The sequence below is a fragment of the Colius striatus genome, chromosome 4 (assembly GCF_028858725.1).
Source record: "Colius striatus isolate bColStr4 chromosome 4, bColStr4.1.hap1, whole genome shotgun sequence".
Lineage (NCBI taxonomy): Eukaryota > Metazoa > Chordata > Aves > Coliiformes > Coliidae > Colius > Colius striatus.
Window position 1 is genome coordinate 21,904,733 of NC_084762.1, and position 27,261 is coordinate 21,931,993.

General features: G+C 42.2%; 1 protein-coding gene across 2 annotated transcripts in view; it reads right to left on the bottom strand.

Annotated features, from left to right (window-relative positions):
- Nucleotides 1–2,289: 2,289 nt before the first annotated feature.
- Nucleotides 2,290–27,261, bottom strand: part of NEDD9 (neural precursor cell expressed, developmentally down-regulated 9) — a 40,639-nt gene continuing 15,667 nt past the window's right edge. Inside the window, exons 2-8 of one of the 2 annotated variants that reach the window (XM_061995722.1) lie at nt 25,680–26,120; nt 10,615–10,716; nt 9,321–9,422; nt 8,521–8,875; nt 7,655–8,427; nt 7,231–7,320; nt 2,290–4,859 (exon numbers count right to left, since the gene is read on the bottom strand). In XM_061995722.1, the coding sequence (XP_061851706.1) occupies nt 4,353–4,859; nt 7,231–7,320; nt 7,655–8,427; nt 8,521–8,875; nt 9,321–9,422; nt 10,615–10,716; nt 25,680–26,120 (2,370 nt within the window). In that variant the 3' untranslated portion in view covers nt 2,290–4,352. Of the gene's footprint in view, nt 4,860–7,230; nt 7,321–7,654; nt 8,876–9,320; nt 9,423–10,614; nt 10,717–25,679; nt 26,121–27,261 lie in introns of both variants that reach the window. The other variant, XM_061995720.1, reaches the window with a different exon arrangement.

Sequence of the window (27,261 nt, forward strand, 5' to 3'; positions counted from 1 at the left end):
GGGAATGAGTATTTGAAACTGTGTATAACACTTTTCCAGCAAGGCAGGGATGTATGCAGGACTGCTTACCGAAGGGGAGAGGAACATCACCTAAGCGACCATCTCTGTGCCCCTAAGAACATCTGCTTGATCTTCCTCTACGGACCTCTGTGCTTCCCTGCCCTAGTATGAGGAAGAGCAACCCAGCCCAGGAATGCCTTCAGACCAGTAGCTGTGAGCTCCTAAACAAGCCCTCTGGAACTACCTGGACTCTGCTGCTACAAACCCAGAGCTGGTACGAACTGCTGGGGGGATGGAGGCAGAGAGGTGTGAGCTGTGTATCCAGCTTTCCCTCCATCTGGCACACAGCACATTTTGATCAATGGGACTTGAGTCAAGTCTGATCCCAAAGCCTGGAGGCTGCCAGAGTGCAGGGGGAGGGGGCAGTACTGGGGGGATCCAGCTTGGATGTAGGTTGCGACATTTAGAGGCTCAGGCTCCAGGACTGCCCTGTCTTGCTCAGCCCTCAGGACCAACACTTTGATGGCATTGATACCAGCTTCAGGCTTCACAGGCCAGGGGAAGTCTACAAGTTTCTAAGGCATTTTAGGGTTCAGGTTACAATATGAACTGTGCATGTGGCCACACCAAATTTCAGGAGGTAGGTGTAAGGGTCTGTGGGTAGGATTCATCCTCAAAAATTAGGAGCCTCTGATAAGGTCATTTGCAGCTGAACTACTTGTCTCAGCTGCCCTTGAAGATGAGACCTAATTGTTGGAGCCTGGAGAAGGTTTATCTCACCCTAGATTTAATCATATGGCTTAGTCTCTTGGGGTTCTTCTGAGCATCACCATTCCCATGGAGAGGACAGGAGAGAGCATTTGTCTCTCTTGGTGTCCTCAGCAGCTTTACTCCTTGGATGGAGCTCTGCTCTGGGAACATCCTTTTGGTCATCGTAGCAATTCCTGTCAATGTGATACAAGTTGCCAGCAGGGCTGTGCTCTCTCCTTAAGTTAATTTGCGAGTGGGGAAAATGAAAGCCATGTCTTGGGCAGTGAGGCCTGAAAATAACTGCAGGTCAAGCACTGCAGAATGCACATGCTCATTTCCATTTATCAAAAATTAATTTCTCTTTGAAATGTGGCACAAAGAAAAGCCAAGTAAGTTAATTTCTCCCCTTCTGGAATGCAAGTTAATTATAGGTACCTGTTTCCAGCTCAACTCAACTCCTGAGATAAAAGGCTTTTGGGTGGGCTGCTCCTACCATTCTTCATAAAAACAAAACAACAGGGTGAAAAAAACAGTACAAGCTTATTTTTTCAAGTTCATGGTCACTCACCGATGTGGCTTTTTCTCTTTGGGCAGCACTGGGGATAAAGGCAGGCTTGAATGCCTGCATAGAGAAATGCCCTGAAGCCTTCTACTTGCACAGAAAAAAGTTTTAAGATATACTTTGATTCCTTTCTGCAAGATAATCCAAAGCCAGAGCAGGCTTTTTCTTCTTTTCTCCCCCTTCCTCTCTGCTCTCCTCTTTTAGATTTTTTCTGCTTGTTTTCCATCGTAATCTTCATTTAACCATGCTTAAGTCTGCCTTTGTATAAATAGCAGAAGCTCCTGGGATATTGTTACTGCACCTTCCTGTTTGGCAATGGTTTGAGTGCCCCTGGCTGCACTGCAGAGCAAGATAAAACTAGCAAAGTAGGAAACTAAAGGGGCCTCTTGGGTTTGGTTTCATGCAGCCTTGCATCAAGGAAAGAGCTCTGATATTTTTTTTTCTGTAATTAAGGGAAACTACAGGGAATAAGGGGGAAAAAAAATCCCCCTTGATCTCAAGAGAGACAACACTGCCAGACAGCAACCTGAATTTTACATCCCTGCCTTGGCTGACAGAAGCTGGTACCCCATCGTCAGGAGTGTGCATGGAATCAAGGAATCACGATTTTTGTTTGGGCTATGTGTAACTTTGGGAGCCTGTTGTGTGTTGAGGTGGTGGCTGCTGCTGCTTGTGGCACAAAGCCAATAGCTGTATTTTGGACCTGATGCCTTGGATACCTGAGCTGGGTATAGGCTTCAACTTGATTCTTCTGGACAGGCAGCAAAACTCTGACCCTTCCTCTTACACCTTGCCCAGCCAGGTTTAAACCATGACACACCCTTAATTTCTCACTTCAAACGATAAGCACTGATCAGTGAGACAAGGGAAAGCGAACCCCTCATTTCAGAATGCTGCTTGCTACTACTCTCAAAGCCAGTATTTCCTTTTAACATGTTTAGAGGACTCTGAAAACAAGAAAAAATAAGACTGTTGCCTTTTTTAATATAAAAAAGCTAACCATTTAATCATTTTACAATGTCTCTCTACAAGATAACAAACTGTAATACAGGCTTGCAATGAAAGTTCTCCTCTTCAAAGTACAAACTATCAACATAACCACTAAGTTTCAAAACACTTTCTCTCCAAGAATATACAGAGGAAAAAAAGTGGACACAGACATCCAAAAGAATCCTCAACAATAGTACAAAACAGGTTCATGTGGACTGGTTTCTGGCAACTGGCTATCGGTTACAATAAGAGAACTGCCCTTCCTGGATGTTACACCAGAGCCAATCCCCAAAGCTGATCCCGGGGCAGCTGAGGTTGTGCTGGCTCCCGCTGCTCTTTCAGGGACTTTCTGCAGACTCTGGAAGTGACATCAGTGCAAGAGCAGTCCTCCCTCCGAGACAACACATTAAGGCTCAAGATTTCACATGCTGTTGAAATGGCTTTGTCATCCAAGACAACAAATCCCATTTCAGTAAGGCACATGTTGAGATACACCCTGGGAAAGTGACAAGTGCGGCAGAGGTGCCTTTTTATTGGGTGTTCCCCATCTCATGACTGGATTTACCAGGGATCTGCTTGCTAATGCGAATGCTCAGAACACATCCATGAGGGAATAGCCTGAATTATGCAAAAATGGTAGCTTTAAAAATGCCAGAACCACCTGGATTTTACCCAAGCTATTGCTCTATTTGAAGCACGGCTTTTAGTCTGAGGACCACAGGCAGGCAACTGGTGTTCTGTGACTTTTTTTTATGGGGTTCACAAAGGGCATTGAAGAGAAAGAAGCTGGTAATGTGTTTCAGAGCAGCTAGCATACATGAAGTTTCTAAAGGAGTCAACCACTCCACTAACTGATTTTAAGGGTCTAAATTGAAAATTACTGGGTGGAACTGTGTGTACTTACTGATGAAATGGCCCCATTAAAACAGGAGGTCATTTTTTTGGCAACAGTGCAGCGCAGAAGGACCAGCACCTGTGCAACAGAATTTGCAAAAAAGCGCCCCATAGTTGAAAGGAAGTCAGAACTGCAATAGATGCAATTAATTCCTAAGAATATATCCTAGAAAAATAAGTGCTATTTCTTCATTAATATATTTATATGTTATAGAGATGTTTAAATACCTGTAATTTTGAACTAAGCTTCTTTCAATGCAAATTATAATTTGCATGTTAATCCCTCTGGAAGCAACTGGTATTTTGAGCCATTGCTCATCTGCAGCCTCAAAGATGAGCCCAATAGATCCTGAGATGCTCTCAGGACAACCTCAAGTCCATAAACACTAAGGCTTTAGAGCCTGACAAACCTAATTGTCAACGCAAGGACATCCAAGGTAAACGTGTATGAATTTACATCGCTGGGTATCCATCCACGCTTTGAAGTCCCAAGTTGCAGTTATTGGAAACAGCAACATTTGAATACCATGAGATAGTAAATGAGTCCACCTTCCTCCTTAGGAGGTTCTGTTTCTTTTGTGACCAAAAAACTGCTTCTCTCCCAAACACTGTCTGCCTTGCTTGATGCACTGCTTGCTGCAGTTGTGCATACACACTCATCAGAATGACTGGATGCTGTACAAAGCAAAGTAAGACCAGGAAGAGAGTTAACTTTCATTTCTAAGAAGGACCTGGAGTTCTATGAGAACCATTACACTCACTTCATGGTTCACTACAAGCAGGTTTTGCAATCCAAGTCCATGTGCCAAAACCAAGATGGAATGAAACAAGGAAGAATGCAGCATCCAGCTAACACACACAGAAAGGAAACAGGCATGGTTTTTAAGGTGCTTCATTGATATTTTAGGGAACGTAGCAACATATACATATATGTGGTGGGCATGAATCTAAACGTGTATTAGAAACATCATACAGAGCCAGATATATTCCCAGATCCCTGATTTCATGAGAGTCTCTACAGCGTAAGAACGTACTCAACACGCTTCATTATAAAAGAAAATCTACACAAATTAAAATGGCAACTTTTACATAAAAAATTGCTCCAGTTGGTCTGCTCTTCTCTTGCTGCTCAGGATTTGGATTCTGCTAGGTTTCATCAGGTTGCCATTTGCACCAGTGAGAGTTTGAACAACTGTGCGTGGTGAGACAGCTCCGTAACTTGGTCCACCATCTTCTGCAGGGCTGCTGTGTTGGGGTAATGCAGGGCAGCCGTCTTGGTAGCCAGAACAACACTCTTCAGCAGTTCACACAGCTGGTTGCTGGAGTTAGTCACTTTGTTGCGTATGTCCTGAGTCGTCACTTGCCTTGTGAGCATGTCCCCAATGAACACCAATTTGTGAGCACTCAAAATGACAAATTTGCTGTGAGCCACAAAGATTCGGGGGGGCTGGGAGGCATTGACGCAACTGAAAAGGGCGTCGATAGCATTTAGGAGGGAGTTGAAGTGGGTCTCGCATTGGTCAAAGTAGAATAAAAGCAGCTGGCTGTCACGGGAGGTAGCAGTGCTGTTTGCAGTCTGCAGAGTTTGAGGAGGCTTCCATTTAGAGATGTCATTTTCAACTGGCTTTGTGATCTCTTGCTCCAGACGTTGAAACTGATTGATCTGAAAAGCAAATAAAAAGGTTCTCTTCAAAGAATACTCTTGTAAGACGTTGTTATGTATCACAGTTTCACGTTATGCCTCAGGACATGTCTGGGTAAGGTGGTAATCAACAACACCAACTCCAGTAGGAGGCCTGTGGCCAGTGGAGTTCCACAGGGATTGGTTCTGGAGCCAGTCTTGTTCAACATCTTCATCAGTGACCTGGATGAGGGGACAGAGTGTACCCTCAGCAAGTTCCCTGATGCCACCAAACTGGGAGGACTGGCTGATTCACCAGAAGGCTGTGCTGCCATTCAGTGAGATCTCAACTGGCTTGAGAGCTGGGCAGAGAGGAACCTCATGAGGTTTAACAAGGACAAGTGCAAAGTCCTTCCCATCCTGGGAAGGAACAACCCCATGCACCAGTACAGGCTGGAGGTTGACCTGCTGGAAAGCAACTCTGCAGAGAGAGACCTGGGAGTGCTGGTTGACAATAAACATGAGCCAGCAATGTGCCCTTGTGGCCAAGAAGGCCAATGGCATTCTGGGATAAATTAAGAAGACTGTGGCCAGAAGGTCGAGGGAGGTTCTTCTCTCCCTCTGCTCTGCCCTGGTGAGGCCTCATCTGGAGTACTGTGTCCAGTTCAGGTCATAGAGAACTTTTGGAGAGAGTCCAGAGCTACCAAGATGATGAGGGTACTGGAACATCTGGAACATCTGGAAGAACTGGAACATCTCTTTTATGAGGAAAGGCCACAAGACCTGGGACTGTTTAGCCTGGAGAAGACTGAGAGGGGACCTTATCAATGCTTAGAAGTATCTAAAGGGTGGCTGTCAAGAGGATGAGGCAAGTGCTTTTTCTGCAGTGTCCAATGACAGGACAAGGGGTAGCTGGCACAAAGTGGAACACAGGGAGTTCCACTTGAACTTGAGGAGAAACTTCTTTCCTGTTCAGGTGAGGGAGCCCTGGCACAGGCTGCCCAGGGACAGTGTGGAGTCTCCTTCTCTGGGTTTTTTCAAAACTCACTTCAGTATGTTCATATGAGACTTGATCTACGTGAATCTACTTTAGCAGGTTCTAGAGCTCTAGATGATCTCTAGAGATCCCCTCCAACCCCTCAACCCTTACCCCTCTGTGATTCTGTGGGTATCCTAGATTGGCCTTATGCTAAATAAAAAGTAGTATATATGTTGTGCAAGATCTTTATTTTGGAGAGTGAGGGCTAATCAAAAGCTTTGATTACCATAAATCCAAATATACAGAGTTCAGAAGAGGAAAACATCTAAAATATGTTATTTGCTCCCCCCCCCATAAAAACGTCTCCTGAATTTACAGACTGTTGCTCATTTGGACTGTTCTGAAATCGTGAGTGAGAGATGGATCCAAGTGGCAATAACTCCTACACAATGTTTGAAAAGCTGCCATCTCTGTGGGATTTTGAGATGATAAAATTCTTAGCTCTCACCTCCACACTGCTTGTACAATTTTCTGTCAACAACATATTGAAGAATTAATATGAGGGCAAAGTGACAGGCCTTAATCTTGTAAGACTTACACTTTTAGCATTTTTGAAGTGACATTAAGCACAGTATTGAAGTTAATGGTGTTGATGTTCACTGTGCAGGCGGCATGGATATTCAGTGTGGTCCAGTTACTAAGGCACTGGATTTGCATGTGAGGAAAGCCATGTTCTCAAGCTTGTTTTGTGACTGATTCACTGTGAGACACTGCAGAAATCTGGTTCTCCACTGTGGTAACTTTTGGAGACAGAGATATATGCAATGAGCCCACCACAATAGTGCACGGTATAAAAAATTCTTAGTCGCTTAAACTGAGATGACTGGAAATTTTAAGTAAAAGGCTTACTTCTGTCACAGGAGCTGTCACTCTAAACACTATGAGCTGTGGCTGTGCTTCCACTCAATTACACAGGGCAATGAGGAAATGGGCAGGACAGAGACCCCGATCTTCAGAATATCTATTCTGCAGTAAATACTGAAGATTTCTTTGGTATAAGTAGTAGCTGGCACAGATGCACAGGGCCAGGAAGGTGCTAAAATCTGCAAATTCCCATTTGGAGTGTGACAGTGCCTTGTCCTTTGCACTGATAAATCCATTAATGGTGGAGCCTGACTGGCACAAATCCCACCTGGAAATAAACTAACTTGGAGTCGCTGTGTAGCCAAGACCCAATATCTATCTGCTATCCTCACCACCTGGCATCTGGGACTTTTCAACTGCATATGCTGGCTCTCCTGCAAATTTCCCACCTCCCAGCTAAGCAGCTGCAAACTGCTAAGGGAAGGGCCCCTCCTGCTTTATTTGACCAGTACTCCTCATGCGCAAGGAACGCTGCCTTGCCATGCAATTACTGCACCCGACCAAACATACCTGATGGTGTTCCAGTTCCATTTTGCTCTGCTTGATGATATTTTCTTTTTCCAGCAGCTCCTTCTGTTGCCTTTCAAATTCTTCTTTCCCCTGTTTTGCATAATAAGACACTGTTAAATCAAAAATGGCAACTCCCAGATCAAGTGACAGGCTGTTTTGTATTAGCTTTTTCACTGGAAGCACACATTGAGAGTACAGTGAAGGAAAGGATAGCAAGGCAGAGCAAAAGGCCACACCATGGTGTATGCAACAGTCCTATCTATCTGAGAGGAAGCAATCACAGTGAACAGGTTGTTGAATACTACTCTTGAATAGGTTGTTAGTGTGGCAATCTGCTTGCTATTTTTCTGCAAACAGCTTCTGCAAAAACCACAGACAAGACCTAGCTTGGCATTGTACAAAACAAGGTGTTGGGCTGACCTACCTGCAGGTGAACATAATCGTAGTCATCCATCCAGCTCCTTTCCGAGCTCTCACTAGTTGTATTGTGAGGGTGCTGCCCTTTACTCATGAGTGGAGGAAGGGAACTGCAGTGGCTCTGTGCTTTTTCTCCATGACGCTGCATATGAGGATTGTCATAGACATAGTCAGCATTCATGACATTCTCTGGTGTGTTTCTGAAACGTGAGCTGCTCAACGCCTGCTTGAAGAGCACCTCTGCATTGACACTGATGGTAGTGGTCAGCTGCTTGGCATCATCCGGGACCGTCCTTGCCACCATAACAAACCGATCCAGGTCATCACACTTATTCTGCAGCCTGTTGACGGTTAGAACATTCAAAGACCAGTTGTAGCTGTTCAAGTCGTGACTGGTTTGGGTAAGGATCTGGTGAGAGTCCTCCAGCCTTTGCACCTCCCTCCTCATTTTGTTAAGGAGGCTGAACTCGGAGAGGCAGGAAGCATTGGCTGCTGATCCTTTTGCAAACTGGAGGTACTCCAACAGTGACTGCCCTACCTTATCCACAGCAGTGTGAATCTCATTGATGTGTTTCTCCATATATCCATAAGACCGCCAGTCTGCTGTAGTGAAGGCCATGAGGTTGTTCACTGCCGTCTCCACCATCTGCTGGAGCTGATAAAGCCTCTCTAATGCAGTGTCTGGATCAAGGATTAATCTTTTGTCCTGTGCAGTCGATGCTGAGAAAGAAGACTCTTTTGATGTTGTTGAAGACGTGGACATGTTACTCCTTGTGCTTCCTGTGCTGGAAAAAGACAACCTATTTATGCCATCAGTCACATCCTGTACGCTTTTAGTGTCTTGGAGGACTGGTGGTGGCACATCATACACACCTTCCCTTCCTTCTGAGGTGACACTTTCGCTGACTCCTGTCTGTTGTCCTCGGAATGCAATTCCCCTTGGGGTATCATAAACATCTTTTTGAGCTGCTATTTGCTGTCCAAGGAAATGGTTTTGATGGTTTATGGGGATGTCATAAACATTCTGTTTCTGTGGCACTCCATCCGTCAATGAAAAGCTCTCGGGAGAAAATTTATTGGGTTCTTTCCCAGTTGCTTTGGTGATGGGAGGAGGAATATCATATACTCCTTCTGGTCTTACACTGTAGCCCACTGGAGATGAAAAGTCCTGCAAATTTTCCCTCAGGCCTGTATCATCTCGGCATGCAGATGGAGCTGTAGCATAGACCTGAATCACAGAAAGCAAAACGTGAAACCTTTGGCTAGAATAGCAAACTATTTTACTTCTTCCACATAGTCTATAAAATGCTGGGATGAAAGGTCTCCAATTGACTTTCATGGAGTCAGCTACTATTCCTGAGTTTGACTGAGTGTCAGTTTTAATATCTCACTTTTTAGCATTCATTTTGATGCAGATTCTCAACAGCAGCAAAATGCCAAAAAGAAGCGCACTGCCACAGAGATGATGCGTCTAATTAACAAGTTACATTCCATAACATTAATCATTTTGATGCGGTGCTTCACTTTACCAGTTTTAACAGTTTCAAAACTTAAGGAAATCTTTAAAATACTGAATCTCCTTTTCCTCCAGGATTATATATGAACTCTTGTTTAAACATGTCTTTCATCAGACATGAAAATACAGGATCTAGTGGAAACAGGGCAGTACTTACCACTTTGGCAGGTGGTATGTCATAGACTCCTAAAGCCTTAGCTTCTCCCACGGGAACTGGAAGTGCAGGCCCCTTAACCGACGTGGGGGGAATGTCATATATCTAAAGAAAGAATAAATTGATTAAAGAAACAAGTCACCTTGGGAAAGCTCTGATCTCGAGTTTTCTTGGTTTTGGTGTTTTCTCTCAAACAGCCTAAAGATAATCAGAGGTCTTTAACTTTTTTCATACGAGAGAGCTTGTCAGATTTGCCTTTTGGATAGTGAGGAGGAAATGCACTTTGCTAAGTCCCCCTGGGTGATTGTGTGGGCAATAGACTGGAGAGATGAAGCCACTGCTGACTTCCATCCTGAGGGTTAAATCAAGGCCAAGTCTATTACAGATACCTGTTGAAGTGAATGAAGCAGCAATATATTGATGTGACCAGAACCAATCGTACCCTTACTGGCAGAGATCAGAGGTGAGGAAAAAGCTTGTAGTAGTACACTAAATTCTCTGAAACTAAGGCTGCCTTGTCAGCATTGCCTATCTGCTCTTTTGAGTGCAGCGTGAGCTGTCTTACTAGCACAGAGTACAGCTGTCAGATGTTTCAAGTGTCCCACTCGGTGGCATGTCCTAGATTAGAGTGGGTTCTGTGTGTGGTCTAAACCCACTGTCTCAGTGTCTCTTAACACAGACTTCCCAACAGTCCCAGACATTCGCTGTTGATCTGTTATGTACTATTGGGCTTCAGTGTTGTTCCCAGGAGGAACTGCTCAGTCAAAGCCCTGGATAGATGCAGGGTTGTTGAGTTACAAGTCCTTCAAGCATCTACTCTACATGTCTCTGGTCCTGGGGACTGAATGTTAAGGGTCTTCCCCAGAACAAAGACATACTTCAAGTTCAGCGCCATGGAAAGTAGATATGTGGTGAAAACAACTCCCTGTATAGTAGCTGTTCATCTAGGCAGTAATTCTACCCTTACCAAGTAAATTACTGTCAACTATGCAACAACAAAGTTAAGGGGAAAACACCAGTTGCTCCCAGGCAGCAAGTTTGTTCTGTTAAGATATACTCTTTGATCAACAAAACACAGAAAACAAATGTGACTTTTGCATTTGGTGTGCTGCCAAATCTTAGTCAACATCAAATACAACTTTGAAATACTTCTGCACTCTGTCAATAAGCCACAGCATCTAATTAAAACATAGTTTCTCTCTGAAATGAGAGAACTTGCTTGGCTCATAAACTTCTGGTAGAAATTCATCACCTTTTGTGCCCTGTCAATGCTGTTGGCAGTTGTATTGGTACCTACCCCTTGGAGAGAGCGAACAGGGGGGATATCGTAGGTATCCTTCTGATATTTGGAAGGGTGTTCATAAACGTAACTTTGTCCTGATCTGACTGGAGTTACTACCTGTGGGGTAAAAGAAAAAGAGGAAACATAAGTCTCGTGAGTATCCTGGCATGTTCTGTCACTGCACAGCGTATAAACAATCCAATACTATACACACTTTACACAGCAATGTTAGTAACATAAGTCTACATATACTTCTGGGAGCTGAACACCACAAAATGACTGTTAGCACCATCTTTTCCTTCCAGAACAGTTCTGACATGGCTGCTTTGTAGTGCTACATTATATTCTATTTGCCAAACAGATTCTCCAGCAGTTCTTAGATCACTTGGTCCTTTATTCCCATGGAGTGCCTGTTAGCACAGACCACATGAGGTCTGTGCATCACATGAGGTGATGGTTGCACTACTCATGCTCTGAGAGTGAGGTTATATACGTACTGACCTTACTGAGATACTGAGCCTCCCCACTTGCTGACAGAGGTTTAAAATACTATGTTCAGGCCCTGGGAGTCTACCCCTTTGCTTGTGGAGGTATTTTCCACCTACTCCAGTCTCCTGTTACTGTGCTCCACAGTGCAACATCCTCGATGACTGAGTGTGAGTTGTGGCTTTGGAAATTCTTTACGTAGAATGGCTATGCTTAAACCTTCCAAAGGAGGACATTCAATTTGCTGTCTTCATTTGGTTTGTCTAGATTTGCAGCTACAAGACAGAAGATGTTAGGCCACTCTTGAAGAACAGCCTCGAAAAAAAGAAAGCTTAGAATTTACTTTTGACATTTTTTAAACCATTAACTACCATAATGACTTCAAGTAAAATCTGGTGAAAAGTAAATGTCTCATGTCTTGGACAGCATCTGCATGGCTGAATTTCAGTATAGTATGGTATAAGAGAAATATTACCCAACCTCAAGAAAGAGCTGGGTTTACACAGGGAGTGCTGACAACCCCTGCTGGTGCTATTTCACTCTAACAGAAATTAATAATCCTGTAACCCAAAGGCATGAAATGGCAAATTACATAGGACCATAGAAGATGCAGCTTTGTACTCAGCTGGAGAGAATTCTGAACCAGAGCTGCCTAGCTGTCTTTAGAAATGTCTGCAAGATGTACAACAGAGTTTCTGCTCTTTAACAGTTTTTGCTATAAGGGATCCTGGCGTCCTGGCCAGATTTCACAGTGAGTTTTGCTTGACTGAGGTCTGCAGGAAAGTCCTTGATGCTAACTTGCTACTTCCTCTCTGCTACATTAACAATGTAGGCTTTACTTCTTTCCACTTGCTGCCCATATATTGCTGTGTAGTTTCTGTCCCTGTACCGTGAAACAACACAGTATGGGCCTGATAACACTGTGAGCAGCCCAAGGTAGTGCACCTGGTAGCAAGGAAGGAACATCCCTGACTGGAAGGCAGAGGAAGACAGTGGGTTTTGCAGCTGCTCTTCCTTGAATTGAGAGGACTGAAACTGTAAGCAATAGGGTCTCGAGAGTGTTGGGTTAGCTTGCTGCCCATGAGAGAACTCCTGAGGAATTGGGTGGGGGGTTAATAGGGCTTACATACATTGAAGTTTTTTTTAAAAGAATCTAAAAATGTACTGAATTTGCGACAGACTGTTCCTCACAGAGTTACCTACTGAGTTGTAAAAGGTATCCACAAGACAGAACTTTTAAGAAAGTTCTTCCTTAACTTACTGGAAGCTTCCCATAATGACTGTTCCAGACATTATCCCTCTCAGGCTTCTTTCATGTAATACTGGCATTATTTTTTTACCTGAGAAATTTCTAATTTGTATCAAAATTGCTTCCTCATGCTGTTTCTGCCAGTGAGAGCTAGTCATCAGACTAGCAAAGTTTGCTGTAGGTTTTTTGCATCCTCCCCTTCCCCTCTCCATCATTTGACACGCTGCCCATCAAATGCATCAATTATGACTCAATAATGAGTCACTAGGTGCTTAAAAACGAGAGAACAAAGCACAGTAAAAACAAAAGGCTCTTTCCTGGGTAGCCCATCTCCACCAACCCTTCTGCTATTGTGAACACTGTGGCATTAGGCTGTGGACTAATATGCTGGGAAACTGCTTGACCATCCCAGAGCAAATAAAACCAGACGTGGCAGGCAGCAGCAGGCAGAGGCAGGCTCCAAAAAGACAGGTCCCTCAGTCCGAAATTTTTATAAACCCTTGCTCATTTTTGGTCTACTCCAGAAGCTGAATTCTATCCTAAATCCAGAGCAGGAATAAAAGTCGACTAAATCTCCTCCTGGCCTCAGATGTGTGATGCTTCTTACGGTCCTGCCTGTGCAGGCAATGTATGGGACCTTTGCAGATGCTTTATAGCGCCTTATCTCTCCAAGATTTGCACAGCACTTTAGAGAAGCACCTTTACAGAGACTCAGCAATAACTGTCCTAACAATCTCATGCCTAAACTCATTCAGGATACAAGACACTATCACTCTCTCCTTTTTCAGACAATGAATTTCCATGAGCAAACTCCAAGCCAGAGGCCTCTAATAAAAAAAGGAAGCTAATCTGAGCAGCACCACTCACAAGGCACAGAATCACAGAAGGTTGGAAAAGACCATTAAGATCATTGAGACCAACCGTAAGCCTAACTCTGCCAAGTCTGCCCCTAAACCACGTTGCTAAGTGTGCACAAGCAAAACCACTTGTTCTTCTTGTTACAGGTAAACATATTTTGCTTGTGTAAAAAGTAGCACTGGTGGCAAAGTTGATGATATCCTTACACTGTGGAGCCTGGAGCATATGTGGAAGAGAAGTTGTGCTCATGTCCAGTATTTACAGAGAGATCCTCACTCCTTCACTCTGCAGACAGGAAGTTCATGCAGCTGTGATTATTTTTGTAGCACATCCTTAGAGGCCTTTCCTTTTTTTAAAAAACAGTCTAACACTACAGATTCTACATGAGAGGTTTACAGTACCACAAAGCTGCTGATTTTATCTACTGTGCTGTGATACAACCCTAAGTGACTCCTCTAAAGCTACACTGGCCAGACAAGAGAAGCCAGTTTCACTCAGTGCTACAGGACCTTTTAATTCATGCATCTTGACACTTTCACTCCTTCCCAGACCTGATTAACCCAAAGTAGTGGTGAAGCAGGGTCACTCCTTTACTTGGGTGAAACAAATCCCTGCTACAGGTACTTCTAGCAGTTGTCAAAGGAAGTGAGAGGTTAAAACACCAAGTGCCTGATTCTGAGTATTCATGAGTACAGCCTGCCTACATGAGGGATAGCAGATAGCACCAAAGCTGTTTGCAGGACTGTGCTCAGCATGCACTCTACTTCAGTTGGCATTTATATTTGAAATAAAAATGCATCAGAGGCTTTTATGCTTGCTCCTTCTTAGGCTTCTGAAAAAGCTATACAAAAGACAGAAAACGTGACTTTAAGAAACCCAGCAACAATCAAGGTTTGTTGATGACACGAAAGACATGAAATAGACTGTGTTCCCACAACTATCTAGATCAACATTCTCAAAATATTGTTAAACACTTAATCCATGCAGTACAACTAACAGGGACCAGCTTTGGCTCTGGTGAAACATGTAAGGAACCTACTTCAATCTTCCAGCTGCAAAACAAAGAGAATTGAGCAGAAAGTTTGTTCTGTTCTTGCTAAAGACCACACTCTTCTAAAAGCAATTACTTGGGTCTTTTCCACGCCAATGGCATGTTCCTAACCAAGAAAAAGAGCTGATTGTGCATGTACTGAGCAAAACATCCAGTCCTGTGGTTCATTAAATCCCTTAAATATAACGAAAAATCCCACTCATCATATTTCTTCTAGGATTAAAATGGATGTTAGTCTGCAACAGAGGAACATTCCTCACTAAGGCAACAAGAAGGCAGCTCTTGTGCTTATGGCTGATGCACAACACTATAGTTTACATTGTTTTACAAAGACAAAGGGCAAACAAACCTATCAAAGCCAACAGAATAACTCTGAATTTACAGCAGCAGAATTCAACCTGTTCCCACAAACAGCAGTATCTGTTATGCAGCTTGATGGCAAACAAGCTTCACTAAGTTTTACAGGTGAGAGAACAGAAGCAGAGGTATGTTGCACCTCTGCAACACCTTGCCCCATGCAAACTAACAGTGGAGCTGAAAAGGGCAGCTTGCTATTTCCCAGCACAGTGTCTTAATTCCAGGAATCTACTGATGCCTGCTGACTACTTTTAAAAGAGATCAATGCTTTCTGGAAGTGGAAAAAAAAGAGGCACATGAGGTGAATTTTATGCATTTATTTTAAATCTGGATGAAGAACTGTATTAAAAAGTATTTTCTCTCATGATACTCTTGTCTTCACCCCATGAGTAACTCTCTGCAGCTGAGGGCACTCTCAATGCCAGCAACTGTTGCCACTCTTAGCTTTCAGTCCTGAATCTATTAAAATCAGCCATAGCTTATCCTGGGAAGTAGGCCTGTCCTGGAGATGGTAGTGCATAAAAGAGGGTTGTGTAAAGCTTGGATGTGGGAAAAATGAATAAAAATGTAAGTAAAAAAAAAAAAAAGCAGCTTCTTTCTATTGTGAATTGTTTCTGTAAATTTAATACAAACCTCTAGTTGTTGAAATACCTCTCCTAAGCCTCTCACATGGGTATGAACAGCTACCTGAGCTCTCCTAGGCTTGTAAGGAAAATGAAATATCCAAAGAGAACAGAGTAAGGGAAAAAAAAATATAATCCCTACTCTCTTAAACTCCTAGTTCTTGGGAAGACTGCAGCAGGAGTCACTGAATGATGCAGTAAGACACTTTTTGTCATTTTTTGTCTGTTTGGCTGCATGTACTTAGGGAGTTAGGTGTGTCTCCTTAAATGTTTTTTTCTTGGGAAAGGTTCTGTGGCTAAGTTGAATTGCAAGAAGGTTGTATAAAAGAATAGAGTCTCTAAAGGTAATCTGGAGTTTTGAAAGGGCCTGGATAGCTGGCTAAAGTGGTCCTTTGTACAGAAAGCACATAGTGTTTCTTCTCCTATCTTTTGTAAGCTGCATCAAGATTTCCAGTGACTGATAACATATTTCCTGAAGTAACACTTATTGTATCACTCAGTATTGTCTGCTGTAAAAAAACAAGGCCAAAAAATGTTTTTGTGAAGCAGTGGCCTTATTTCCTACATACGATGATACACAATGTGTTTCCCAGCTGTCAGTGAGGAAAGGTTGCATGGGGTAAAGATACTCTCTTATAAATGTTTGGTTTTGTAAATTGCTATAGGTTTTAGGATTAGTTATTATCAACGGGACAGATGGAGGACTGTATCTACTGGAGTCCCTCAGGGGTTGGTGCTGGGACCAGTACTGTTCAATATATTCATTAATGACCTTGCTGAAGGAACAGAGGGCACTGTCAGCAAGTTTGCTGACAGTCCTAAACTGGGGAGAGTGGCTGACACACCAGAAGGCTGAGTTGCCATTCAATGAGACCTGGACGGGCTGGAGAGTTGGGTGGAGAGAATTCTAATGAAATTCAACCTTGGCAAGTGTAGCATCTTGCATGTGGGAAAGAATAACCCCATGTACCGGTATTGACACTGTTACAGAGCAATGTAGGGCAAAGGGACCTGGGGATCCTGGTGGACAGCAGGATGTGTCCAGTTCTGGGCCCCTCAGTTTATGAAGGACAGGATGCTGCTGGATAGAGTTCAGCACAAGGCCATCAAGATGATGGAGTATTGCCCTTATGATGAAAGTCTGAGGGAGCTGAGGCTCTTCATCTCTGAAAAGAGGAGACTGAGGAGTGACCTCATTAATGTCTACAAATACATAAAAGGCAGGTGTCAGGAGGATGGAGCCAGGCTCTTCTTAGTGATGTCTCATGACAGGACAAGGGACAATGGGTAGAAGCTGGAACATAAGAGGTTCCCAAGAAACATAAGGAAAAACTTCTTCACTGTGAGGGTGAGGGAGCACTGGCACAGGCTGCCCCGATGGGTTGTGGAGTCTCCTTCTCTGGGGACATACAAAACCCATCTGGATGAGTTCCTGTGTGACCTACTCTAGGTGGTCCTGCTCTGGCAGGGGAGGGGGGTTGGGCTAGACAATCTTTCAAGGTCCCTTTCAACCCTTAAGATTCTGTGATTTTCATCTAAATAATGCATGAACATTATGCCACAATAAAATGCTCTTGTACAGTATTTTCTTCCAAGGCTGAACCCTTGGAAAGCCTTGTGATTGAGGCTCATAAACTGGAAAACATGGGAGGAATCCTACAGAGGTATTTCTTTGTAATGCACTAGGCTTGTGGCTGCAACTATGAGTTGTTTGTAGTGCTACAAGCCCCAGCAATTCTGCAAGGCAAGAGGAAATCGACAAACTTGACTGTATTTTCTTTCCTGGGCTGAGTTATCAGCTCTGCTGTGCGGTGGAAAGAAATGCTGTATCAGCCCACATAATGGCACCGTTGCTTGCCTTTGATTGGGTGTTTACCTGTGAGTTTTCTGAGAAGTAAGATTCAAGATGTGTAAAGATAAAGATCATGACAAGTACTACCTTGACACTGAACTGACTTATGGCTCTTGGTGGTTTGTTTTTTTTTTTTTACTTCAAAATGCCTGCTTGTTTACACCTACACTTTATGTCCATTTGTTGCCTAAGACTTATACCTCTGAAAATCTCCTTTTCTGCTTTAACTGTACATGTTCTCAGGGCTAAAATCATGTAATATAGAGTCTCCAGATGTCACTGATTCCTGGTGTGTTTAAATTTAAAATGCTCAACTTTGCAGGCTCAGAGATTTAAACAGAAACTTTGAAATGTGGCTATGATGTGCCTCACTAGTAGATGTCTAGTCTTAAGAAATGCTCCCATGGTATTGTAATGCAAATACCAAGAAGTAATGAAAGTGGCTGTTATGCTTTTGAGGTTGTATTATTTCAACCAGATCTATAGAAGTTTTGGGTTGTGAGTCTTGAAGATGTGGAGCAGCAGTTGTGAAATATATTTAAAATTTTAAAAATGTGAAATCATGAGTGGGCTTTGATTCAAACCCACAACTGCTGATTGTACAGGTGTAGCCAACTGCTTTACAACTGGCCTAACCCTAACTTCTCAACTTTGGTGTGACTCTTGCCATTAACCAGCGCACAAAAGCAGCTTCATTACACCATTTTTCCTAAATCTAAAGTGCAGGTGTATTATCTTTCCAAACAACTTTTCGTTGCCGTGTTGTGGTTTTTGTTTTGATTTTTTTCTTTTTTACTAGTTTAATCTATGTTGTTACATAAACAACCTAAGCTCCAATTAGCATAAATGACAGGACTGTATTAAGTGCAGCAGAATGTTGCTGATTTGTATCAGCTGTAGCTTTGGATTATGGTGTTGAATGGGCTTGCTGTTGGTGTTTGTGATGACAAACTAAATGCAGATAACAAAGGTCTTACTCTCTACAGACCTTATTGAACAGAGCAGTACAAGGCACAAAAATGTTCAGCAATTTTGTTACTGATAAGATTTTACTGCGGTTTACTTTTTTTTTCTAAACAATGCTCTTGTGATCTGATGCCACTCTTGCTTGCATCAGCGCTAGGACTTGCTGCCAGTCATGTTAAAAACAATGTTTATGCTTTCTTCAGTGGCACAGGCTTGGTGCCAACTGGCCTTGAATGGCAAAGCTGACCAGGAAGGCATATTTCCTAACCTCTGGTGGAGTCATTCTTGCTTACAAAATGTGATTAAAAATGTCAAACCAACACCTCTGAGGATGTCGCATTTCTTTTTTTGGAGAGGAAGAGAATAAGAGATGAAACGTACCCATTACCACTAAATTACCAGCATTTTTAAGAGAAGTGTGAAAGAGGATACTTGTCTAATACGCTTGCTAAGTGTATTTACCAGTGCTAATCCCCATGACAATTACTCATTTTTACAGTGACATCATCATTTCTGCATGAGGTGGCCAAGAGAGCTCATGAGCTGATGTGTTACAGTCCTGGTGAGAGAATAGGCATGCACACGAAGAACCATTTGGCAAACATGCATTTGTTTCTATGCTGATAATACTACAATTGTCACATCTCAAAGATAGAAACTTATATTCAGGGCAGGTTTGGTTGAGATGATGAGGTGCTGGGACAGGTAGGGCAGAGAGTGGTCTTACTGACAGGAATGACATGAAATCTTAAGGGCTCACAAAGAATACAACAGTTTGGTTCAGTCAAAACAACTAGTTTTAATAGTTTTGAGAAGCTTCATCTTCTGTTATTTCTGCCCTCCTATATTTAATTTCTCCAGGGAAAGTTGGAAGTGGAGGGAGAGGGTGAAGGCTTTATTTGGGAATTGCGGGAGTATTTCTATGTCTTTTTCTTTCCCTTCAAATATTTCCTATCTTCCTTTAAGACATTTCTCAGAACAGACATTTCCTTACGACTAGTTTGTTTTGGTGAATAGGCACTTCGCAATTTAGTGGCCTAAAAATGGTTGAGATGAAGCACTGCCAAAGAGTGTGAATTCCACAAGAGAGTTCTCAGAGGTACACTTGGGAAAAAACAACTATTTAGGCTGGCAACTACATATCTCTGACAGAAGCAGGAAACCAGGAACATGACTTAATTTGATTTGAAGAAGTTCTCTGGCTCACAAGCTATATTCTGGCTCCATTTCTGTACATGTTTCTCACGGCACCTGTACAGAGAAGCGCTCCTATTGACTGGTGTTTATATTAGCATAGCTTGGCTTTGGCAACTTTATGGAAGGTGTAGACATCTTTTAAACAGATATAAACTCCATCCTTAACTGTCTATTGCATCTATATAATAATTATGCAAGACCTCAAGTCAAGGCTGATTGTGCATACAAAAAAGTTGTGATAAGAACCACTGGGAATATGTTGTTGTCTTTTAAGGATAAATGATGTACTGTCTTATGGAAGGTTCCTGTCTCCCAAGACCTTAAATACATTAATTTCACTTTGATTCCATTCTAACAATCTATTTTGAGTGGAAGCTGAATTTATATTTATTTTGTTTAAAAAAAACCCCAAAACTGGGGCAACATTACTGCTGCTATTTAAACAAGAAAAATGGAAACAGTTCATGCCAGCCATGTGGAATGATGATATTCTGATGTTAATTAGTCTTCCTCTAAAACCAAACACAAAATGACTGAACACCTGCAAAGCCTTTAGATTTCAGTAGAACTATGTTTTCTGACTTTGAGCAACCCCTCTTCATCTATCCATTTCCTATCTCCAGAAATCACATTTCCTCCTTATGATGAGAATTGTTTTTTGAATAATCAGTTACCCATTTGTGTTTTTTATAAGATGCTTCACTGCTGTGCTTAGGTTTTATTACTTACTGATAAATTTATATCACCCAAACTTAATGTTAGCTGTACTTTCAGATGTTACCAAAGATCTGGTTAGGTTTCTAACCACCAAGAAAGTATCCCTAAGTTTGCATTTTTGCTTTTTTAAAATTATTATGCTTTTTTTTAGCTAAGGATTCATGGAATCACTGAAACATAGAATCACAGAATGGTAGGGGTTGAAAGGGACCTTTAGAGATCATCTAGTCCAACTCCCTTGCAGAAGCAGGTCCACCTAGATCAGGTTGCACAGGAAAGTGTCAGGCAGGTCTTGTGGAGTCTCCTTCCTTGGAGGTCTTCAACTTCCCTGGGCAGCCATCCTGCACTTGTATCTGTTTCTGGGGACCTCAGTTGTTGGATGAGAGTGCAGGACTGGCCTTTTTTTTTCTGATACCACAGGGAAAAAAATGCATGCCTCTGGTCTACAAATAGAACAGATTAAAAAGAGTTCTGTGCTTAAGGAGAAACAGGGAGTAACGTTGAGCTCATATGTTTGCTCAGCCTAATAAAATGCAGTCTTTTTCTTAAAATACTTCCCTATAGATCACATCAGTTACTAACTTATTCTGAATTGTGGATGAGGGTTTCTTCACTCAGCGGTTTTCACAGAGATAACTGAGGACTGATTAATTGCACAGGCTTTTTATCAGTAAATAGCTTTTCTCCTATTAATGTCACAGCTAAAACTCTGAGTCTAAGGAAAAGGCTGTGTGCTGTTTTTACCATTTAATTTGAGAGAATCTCATCCTTTAGAGCATCCTTTGTGAAATAACCCTGAGCACTGAGGTATGTGTTACCGTTCCTGTGGCACTCGGGCAATTTGCTGTGTGTCCTGCACTTTTAATGCTGAAGCAAAATTTTCTTACAAGGGAAACAAATCCCCAAAGTAAAATTTGTAACATGAAAGTAGAAGAGAAGGGGGTATATAAGATGATTGTTTGGATCATTTAAGTGAATCATATCACAGGAAGCTGTGGTATTTCAGCGTAAGGGTAAATGAGGACATTCTATCTTGGAATGTAAATATATTTTGCCATCAAAAAGAAAGGGAGTGTATCTAGTATTTTGTAGGCTGTTGCCAAAATACATCTGCCACACAACTCCCTATGTATGTCTCTTCTTGCTTCCTAAATGTGAAAGTAGGCAAGAAAAAAGATGATCACGTAAAGGCAGGCTTATTTCTTGAATAAACATTATACGCAGCTGTTTGTTTCCTTCCAGCTACGACAGTAACTTGCTTAATTGGAAGGAAAAACGTCATAACATGGCTAACTGGTTTCTGCTACTGAAGTCTGCGCCAGAACTGTTGGGGTGGTGCTGCTTATGGGGTGGTGTTTCCACTTTCTCATGGACTCAACCAATGTGACTGTCACATAAAGAAAGAGCAGGAAACTAAGATCCTTCCCCTTAGTCGTAGTTTACCCAAACCTCCTGCTGAAGGCAGTGAACTCTTGAAAAAGGTGGAGATCACAGGATGGTGGAGTGTGAAACCCTTGATCCGTCAAGAGCATGTTTATACTTGGAAACAGGCCAGGGATGTTCCATGTGAACACGAGTTCCTTCCCCGTTTTGCTTTATCCACTTTTAAAAGGTGGATAAATCTGAGTGTTTCCTGAACTGTAAAGTTCTGTTCAAACAGATCAGCAAACAAAAAAAGGTGCTGTGTTCCAAGCTCACATTAATCCCTAATTGCCTGAGTTAGTCCATGCCTTGTGGGAGCTGTAGTTCAGGGCTGGTAACCCCTGCAGTTCAGTGTCTTCCCTGGTAAAACAGCTGTGGTACAACAGCCTCATATTCTGTTTTGTGATGATTTTCTCCTAATCAAAACTTCTCCTGAAAGCTACTGTTTCCCACAGAAAGCTTTTTAAACTTGTCAAAATTGTTTTTCAACAAGGAAACATTTCCCTTAATTTTTTTGGCTAACACTCTTTCTCAGGATGGCAGGGAAAGCACAACAGGTAATAGGGGAAACACTGAACCAGGAAAACAGTGTTTAAATTATGGTAGTGACTTTTTTTTACATGTACCTTTTCCTTGCCTAAAACTCATGTGTGAGATAATGATTAATCACAGATGCAAAAGAGACTTTGTGCTTTAACAGCACCTTTCCCAAAAGATGTTCTCAAAGCAGCCTGTACAGAATTAATTCCCTCACAATTACTCTACATATTTTGCAGATGAGACTGAGGTGCAAAAACACCACTATGCAGAATAAGTCACATGGCAAGGATAAAACCCAAGTTTCCTGAACGTCAAGTTTGTCTGAAAGTTACAGGCAGCAAAGGAGAGTAAATTTGAAGGCAGAGTGCAAAAAGATGAAATAAATTCTAAGATACAGCTTTTGTATTTTTACGCATCTCAGACACTCTTCACACGTAAGGGTGTAACCGTTTTGTGACCAAACTTGCAGCACAGCTAAAAAAGCTTGAGGGTAACCAAGGCTAATTTTAGATCATCCCTCATTATCTCTGTCATTCGTAGGCAGTTTCAGAAAGTGGTATTTTTATTTGCTAGAAGGAGCCCATACAGCTCCATTGTCAACAAGAAGCTTGGCCAGAATCAATTCATCATTTAATTACTTGCCTCAGGACTCCTTTTTTGACTTGCTTTGCCTTTCTGGCTAGCAGATGCATTACCTCAGCACAGCTTTAACATGCCTGCTGTTGATTTACTGTTGCCAGAGGCTAGACAATTCCTGCCTGACAGCAGCTCCTAAGCTTTGCCTGTAAAACTTGTGTGTCAGCCAAACCACACACTTGCACACAGAAAACAGGCAAACGTGTGCAGAAATGGAAAGGATAGAAACTGCTCCTAGTCTTGCTTAGAACGGTGTCTGGAGGGACATGGCCTTCTCTAGCTACTGCTATGGGAAGGGAGAAGGTTTATGTACAGGACGACTTCATAGCAAAAACTCTTCAACACCCTCAGAACTGACAAAAAAGGGCAGTTGTTTCTGCTGATGGAAAAAAGCAGAGTGGCTCACTCATGCCACTGGGGCTGCTATCACAACATTTAGAAGAAAAAGATACTTCATTTTGGAAGTCAAAGCAAAGATTCCTGACATAAAATCTTCAAGATTCCAGCCTTCCTTAATATTAAATAATGTTTTTACTGATTCCTAGAGGAGGAGGTTTTGGAAGGCAGGTTGTTTCCTCTGACAAAGGAGATAAGTACTAAAGTACTTATAATTAGGCTTTTCTTCCACAAAGGCATTAGCAGATATTTGCAGTTGCTACAGTAGAAAGCAGTTTTGCAAGGTTAGGGTGATGAAGAATGGAGTATCTTTAACCTCTGACTCTTCTCTAACTAGTAACCCTACCGTTCTCTCTTCTGCCACGGTTTCAATCCCAATGGGTTTTTTTTAAGCTTTGAACCAAGGAATTCTATGGTACTAGACTCACGTCTGCCTCTGATCAAAGCAGGACACTGCCGGGAAGTTTGCCATTTAGCAAGCCTGCCACTAATACACTGGGAATACTGAGACTTGGGGGTCTTAAGCTAAAGAAATTAAAAGTCAGTATTAAAGTTATTCTATCCGAGTGTTAAGCAAGTTGGTACCTACTTTGCTGAGGGTAAAATGCTTCATAAATGTGCATGCTTATTTTATTCTACACCTGGCAGCACAGCCGTTTGTTTTTATGCAGCACAGTTAACTTTTCATAGGTTGCAAGGATTTAATGAAACAAGTTATAAGTCAGCCAAATAAATGGTCTAAATTATCTAAAGATGATGACTGGAACTCAAAAATGCATATTCAAGCTTGCTGAAAAATTTAAAGGCAGAAACTTGAGAACAAAACAGGTGCTTTAGTGCCTCTGATTTTTGTATCTCAACAAGAAGTTTGCACTTACACTGAGAAACTGAAATGTTTGCTTTAATTTATCTGGAGTTTTAACTCAGTCCCTGTAGCAACCAGGTTTATGCAGAATGTCCTATTTAGTTCTGCTGGAGCTGGAAAGGGTGGGAAGAGGGATAAGAGACTTTTGGAGAATTTTTTCCTTTCAGGTTTACACTTTGCAGGGTAAACACACTTGCCTTTAGCAAATGGTTATTTAAGCAGTTCAGGTCCTAAAATAAGAATACATAGCACCTATTCCTAGGTAATATCCCAGCCGTCCAAACAGATCTCAGTGCAGCTTTGCAGTATGGTGCATCTGGCTAGCTGGGGCATCTCTGCACAGCCCTGTAAAGTTTCATGCATGAAAATGTGATCCCTTCTGTGCTGTCCCATCAATAGGCTATTTACCAGGTGTTCACTAACCACCTTGGAGATTATGTAAATGCTACTGTGGATGGGTAAAACACCCTGAAAAAGATTTCACTGTATCTAGTCTATACAGGGAAAGGAGGAAAAGAGAGAAAAGATGTGATATTTTTCAAGAAAATCCATATAATTGGTTCAACAGAGCTCCTGTCTCTACCTATGAAGCAAGTGCACTTTCATAATTTTCTCTTCCTGCACAACCTACAAAGTGTAACTGTGGAAAAGCTGAGCAAAAAAACCTCATTTTAACTTGACCTGGAATGATTTCACAGATGTTTTTCTCTTGCTTAAAAGGAAAAAAAACCAAAAAGTCCATATATCCTTATCAAGGAGACCAAAATTGTAATAATTACATTTAAGGAAATAAAAGCATTAGAAGATGTCTTCCAAAGGCCTCATGAAAAAGGTTGGGGATAAGGCTGGGGAAAAAGCTGAAACAGATTGCCTTGCCAATCTAAATTAGGAGATGAAAGTTTAAACCAGTCAGGAACTTCCTGACAGAGATATTATCTACTCACATAACTTGGATATAAATACTATGCTTTAAGCTCTAAAGGTAAAGAGGATACTCATAGCTGGAGCTATTGAGCTGGGAATGGAGTGACTCTTTGGCTTGGCAATAAGAGGTCTGGAAGGCCAGGAGAATCTCCTTCCTCCTTCAGCTACCTTTCTTAACCCTTTTCAGCCTGAGGGAGTGACAGGAGATAGGAAAAGCCCGAGAGAAACATCAGGAATAAGGGGGGACCCACATAATGTAACACATCTCCCTGGGGCCTTGGGAGTGTTCAGCTGCTGCAGCAATTGGAACTGCAATATCCATGATGCAACCACTTTTAGCGAAGAAATTCAGCTGTAGACAAACATCAAGTGCACCCTTATAAACTTTATAGTTGGTATTAAAACTTCTCTCATTATCATCATGGCCTTGCTTCCTCACTCTTCCAAGTACGGCCCTTGTCTCATCTATCACTGCTTTCTCTTTGTAGTTTAGACCCACTGAGATTCCTCCAGCAAGGCAGTACATCATTTTAAATTAAACAGAAATTACTTGGGCAAATGATGTCACTGTTCATTAATTTGTAGGAGAGTTAATCTTACTGTAGTGTAATACAAGAGTGCCATGGGCCAGTTGTGCTTCAGCCTCCCTAGGGAGCCTGTGAGGATACACTACTGCACACTTCCCCTCGCCTTCAGCAGCTGCAGTAGCACAGCTCCAAAATGCTTTACTGTGTATCTCAGTTGTGAATTAAGCAAGCCCTTAAGTACTGGTCTGTCCTTTTCCTCCCACAGAAGTAACGGTATGGCTGTAACTTTATATTTATACATTTATCCTTCCTATATCTTAAGTCCACAGGATACCACTAGATATTAAACACTTCGCTACCAGTCAGCACAAGTGACCTGCTTTGGAGCTACAACATGAAAGCAAATGCACACACCTTGTTATTCAGAGCTAGGCCATCAATACATCTCTGCATTGAGGGTGGCACCTGGTAAACATCTTGTCCTGGTAGACTGTGACCAGTGGGTATTTGGTAAATTCCCTGGTTCAGATGGGAAGGTGGCACTTGGTAAACTGGGTCCCGTGCTGAGGCATGTGAGCTTGGCACTTGATAGATCTTTTGTTGGTTGAAGGACTGATGTGTCAATCCTGAACTGGACATATCCTGGCCAGAAGGACCTTTCTGTACCACTGGACCTATAAGGAGTTTCACACGGTTGCCTGGCACGATGCCTTGCCGGCCATGTAAGGAGCAGAGCCACCATCCTTCAAGACCTTCGGTGTTCTGTTCTATCACTGTCAAAATGTCACCTTTGCGGAAGGCCAGCTCTTCTGCACATTCAGGGACATTATCATACAGGGCTCTTGCCATAAGATTCTGTGGAGAAAGAAAGGCAAGAAAAACAAATTAACAAACATGAGCTAGAATTTTTGTAAAACTTCAGGCACATTCCAGGTGTAGAGAAGTAGGAACTCAATCTGAAAAACAAGTGTGCAGAAAATCTAACAAACATGGAAAATTACGCAGCACAGGATTCCCCTGTCCCAAGTTGGGGAAATGAGAGGCTTATGCATTAGTGAGAACTAGCAAAAATGCTAGAGAGAACTTCCAATACTACTAGGTCAGAGAGTGGCTCTTTATGTGATCTAGTCACTTGAACAGACGAGAAGTCTGGTGAGTTCTGCTCTTGACGTTGAAATGTTCTTGCTGTGAATGGGGGATTGTACCTTCATCTCTTGACATCAGTTTCCCTAGAAATGTGCTATGTGTATTGCTACAGTCAGCTAGATGTTATTTAAAACAAAATTTGAACAAGACTCTTGGGCGTGTGATTCAGAGTAGTTGTTTCCAGACATTTTCACATTTGCAGGGTCCCAAAAGAGTTTTCACTAGAGGTGCAAATCCCATTAGCATAAAGACAGCGGGATGGATTTTCTTAGCTGCCACCTGCAAGCTCCTTAAAGTCAGGGATCCGTAGACTATCTGGTGAGAAAAAACAGCCTAAAATACAAATTGACAATGTCATAGTTTTTGAACTATGATGGTCACATTGGTATGTAGCTCTGTACCTTCTCATTCTTTCTGTAAAATTCCTTGGTGCTGCAATTCATCATAGCACTAGCTTCATAGGTTAAAAGCTTATAAAACTGCCTCAAAACCACCACCACAGAAACCTCCAACCTCAGAGTCCCACTCTCTGGTGAAGACATCACTCAAAAATGTGTCCAGTGACCCTGGCTGGAGTCACACCTTTGCCATGGGGAAAGCTGTAACAATTTATCTAGGCTTATCGTTATGTCAAAGAGCTTAGGAGTTTAGGTACCTATATAAGTAACTTGGGAGAAATTTAAGGACAGCCAAGGAGTGTCTTTGACCTGTGTCTACATGGTTTGAGCATATTTATATGCATTCTGTCAAGGGAAGTAGTAACAACATAAGGAACTTCACACAGGTCTACTCACAGAATCACAGAATGGTAGGGATTGGAAGGGACCTCTAGAGATCATCCAGTCCAACC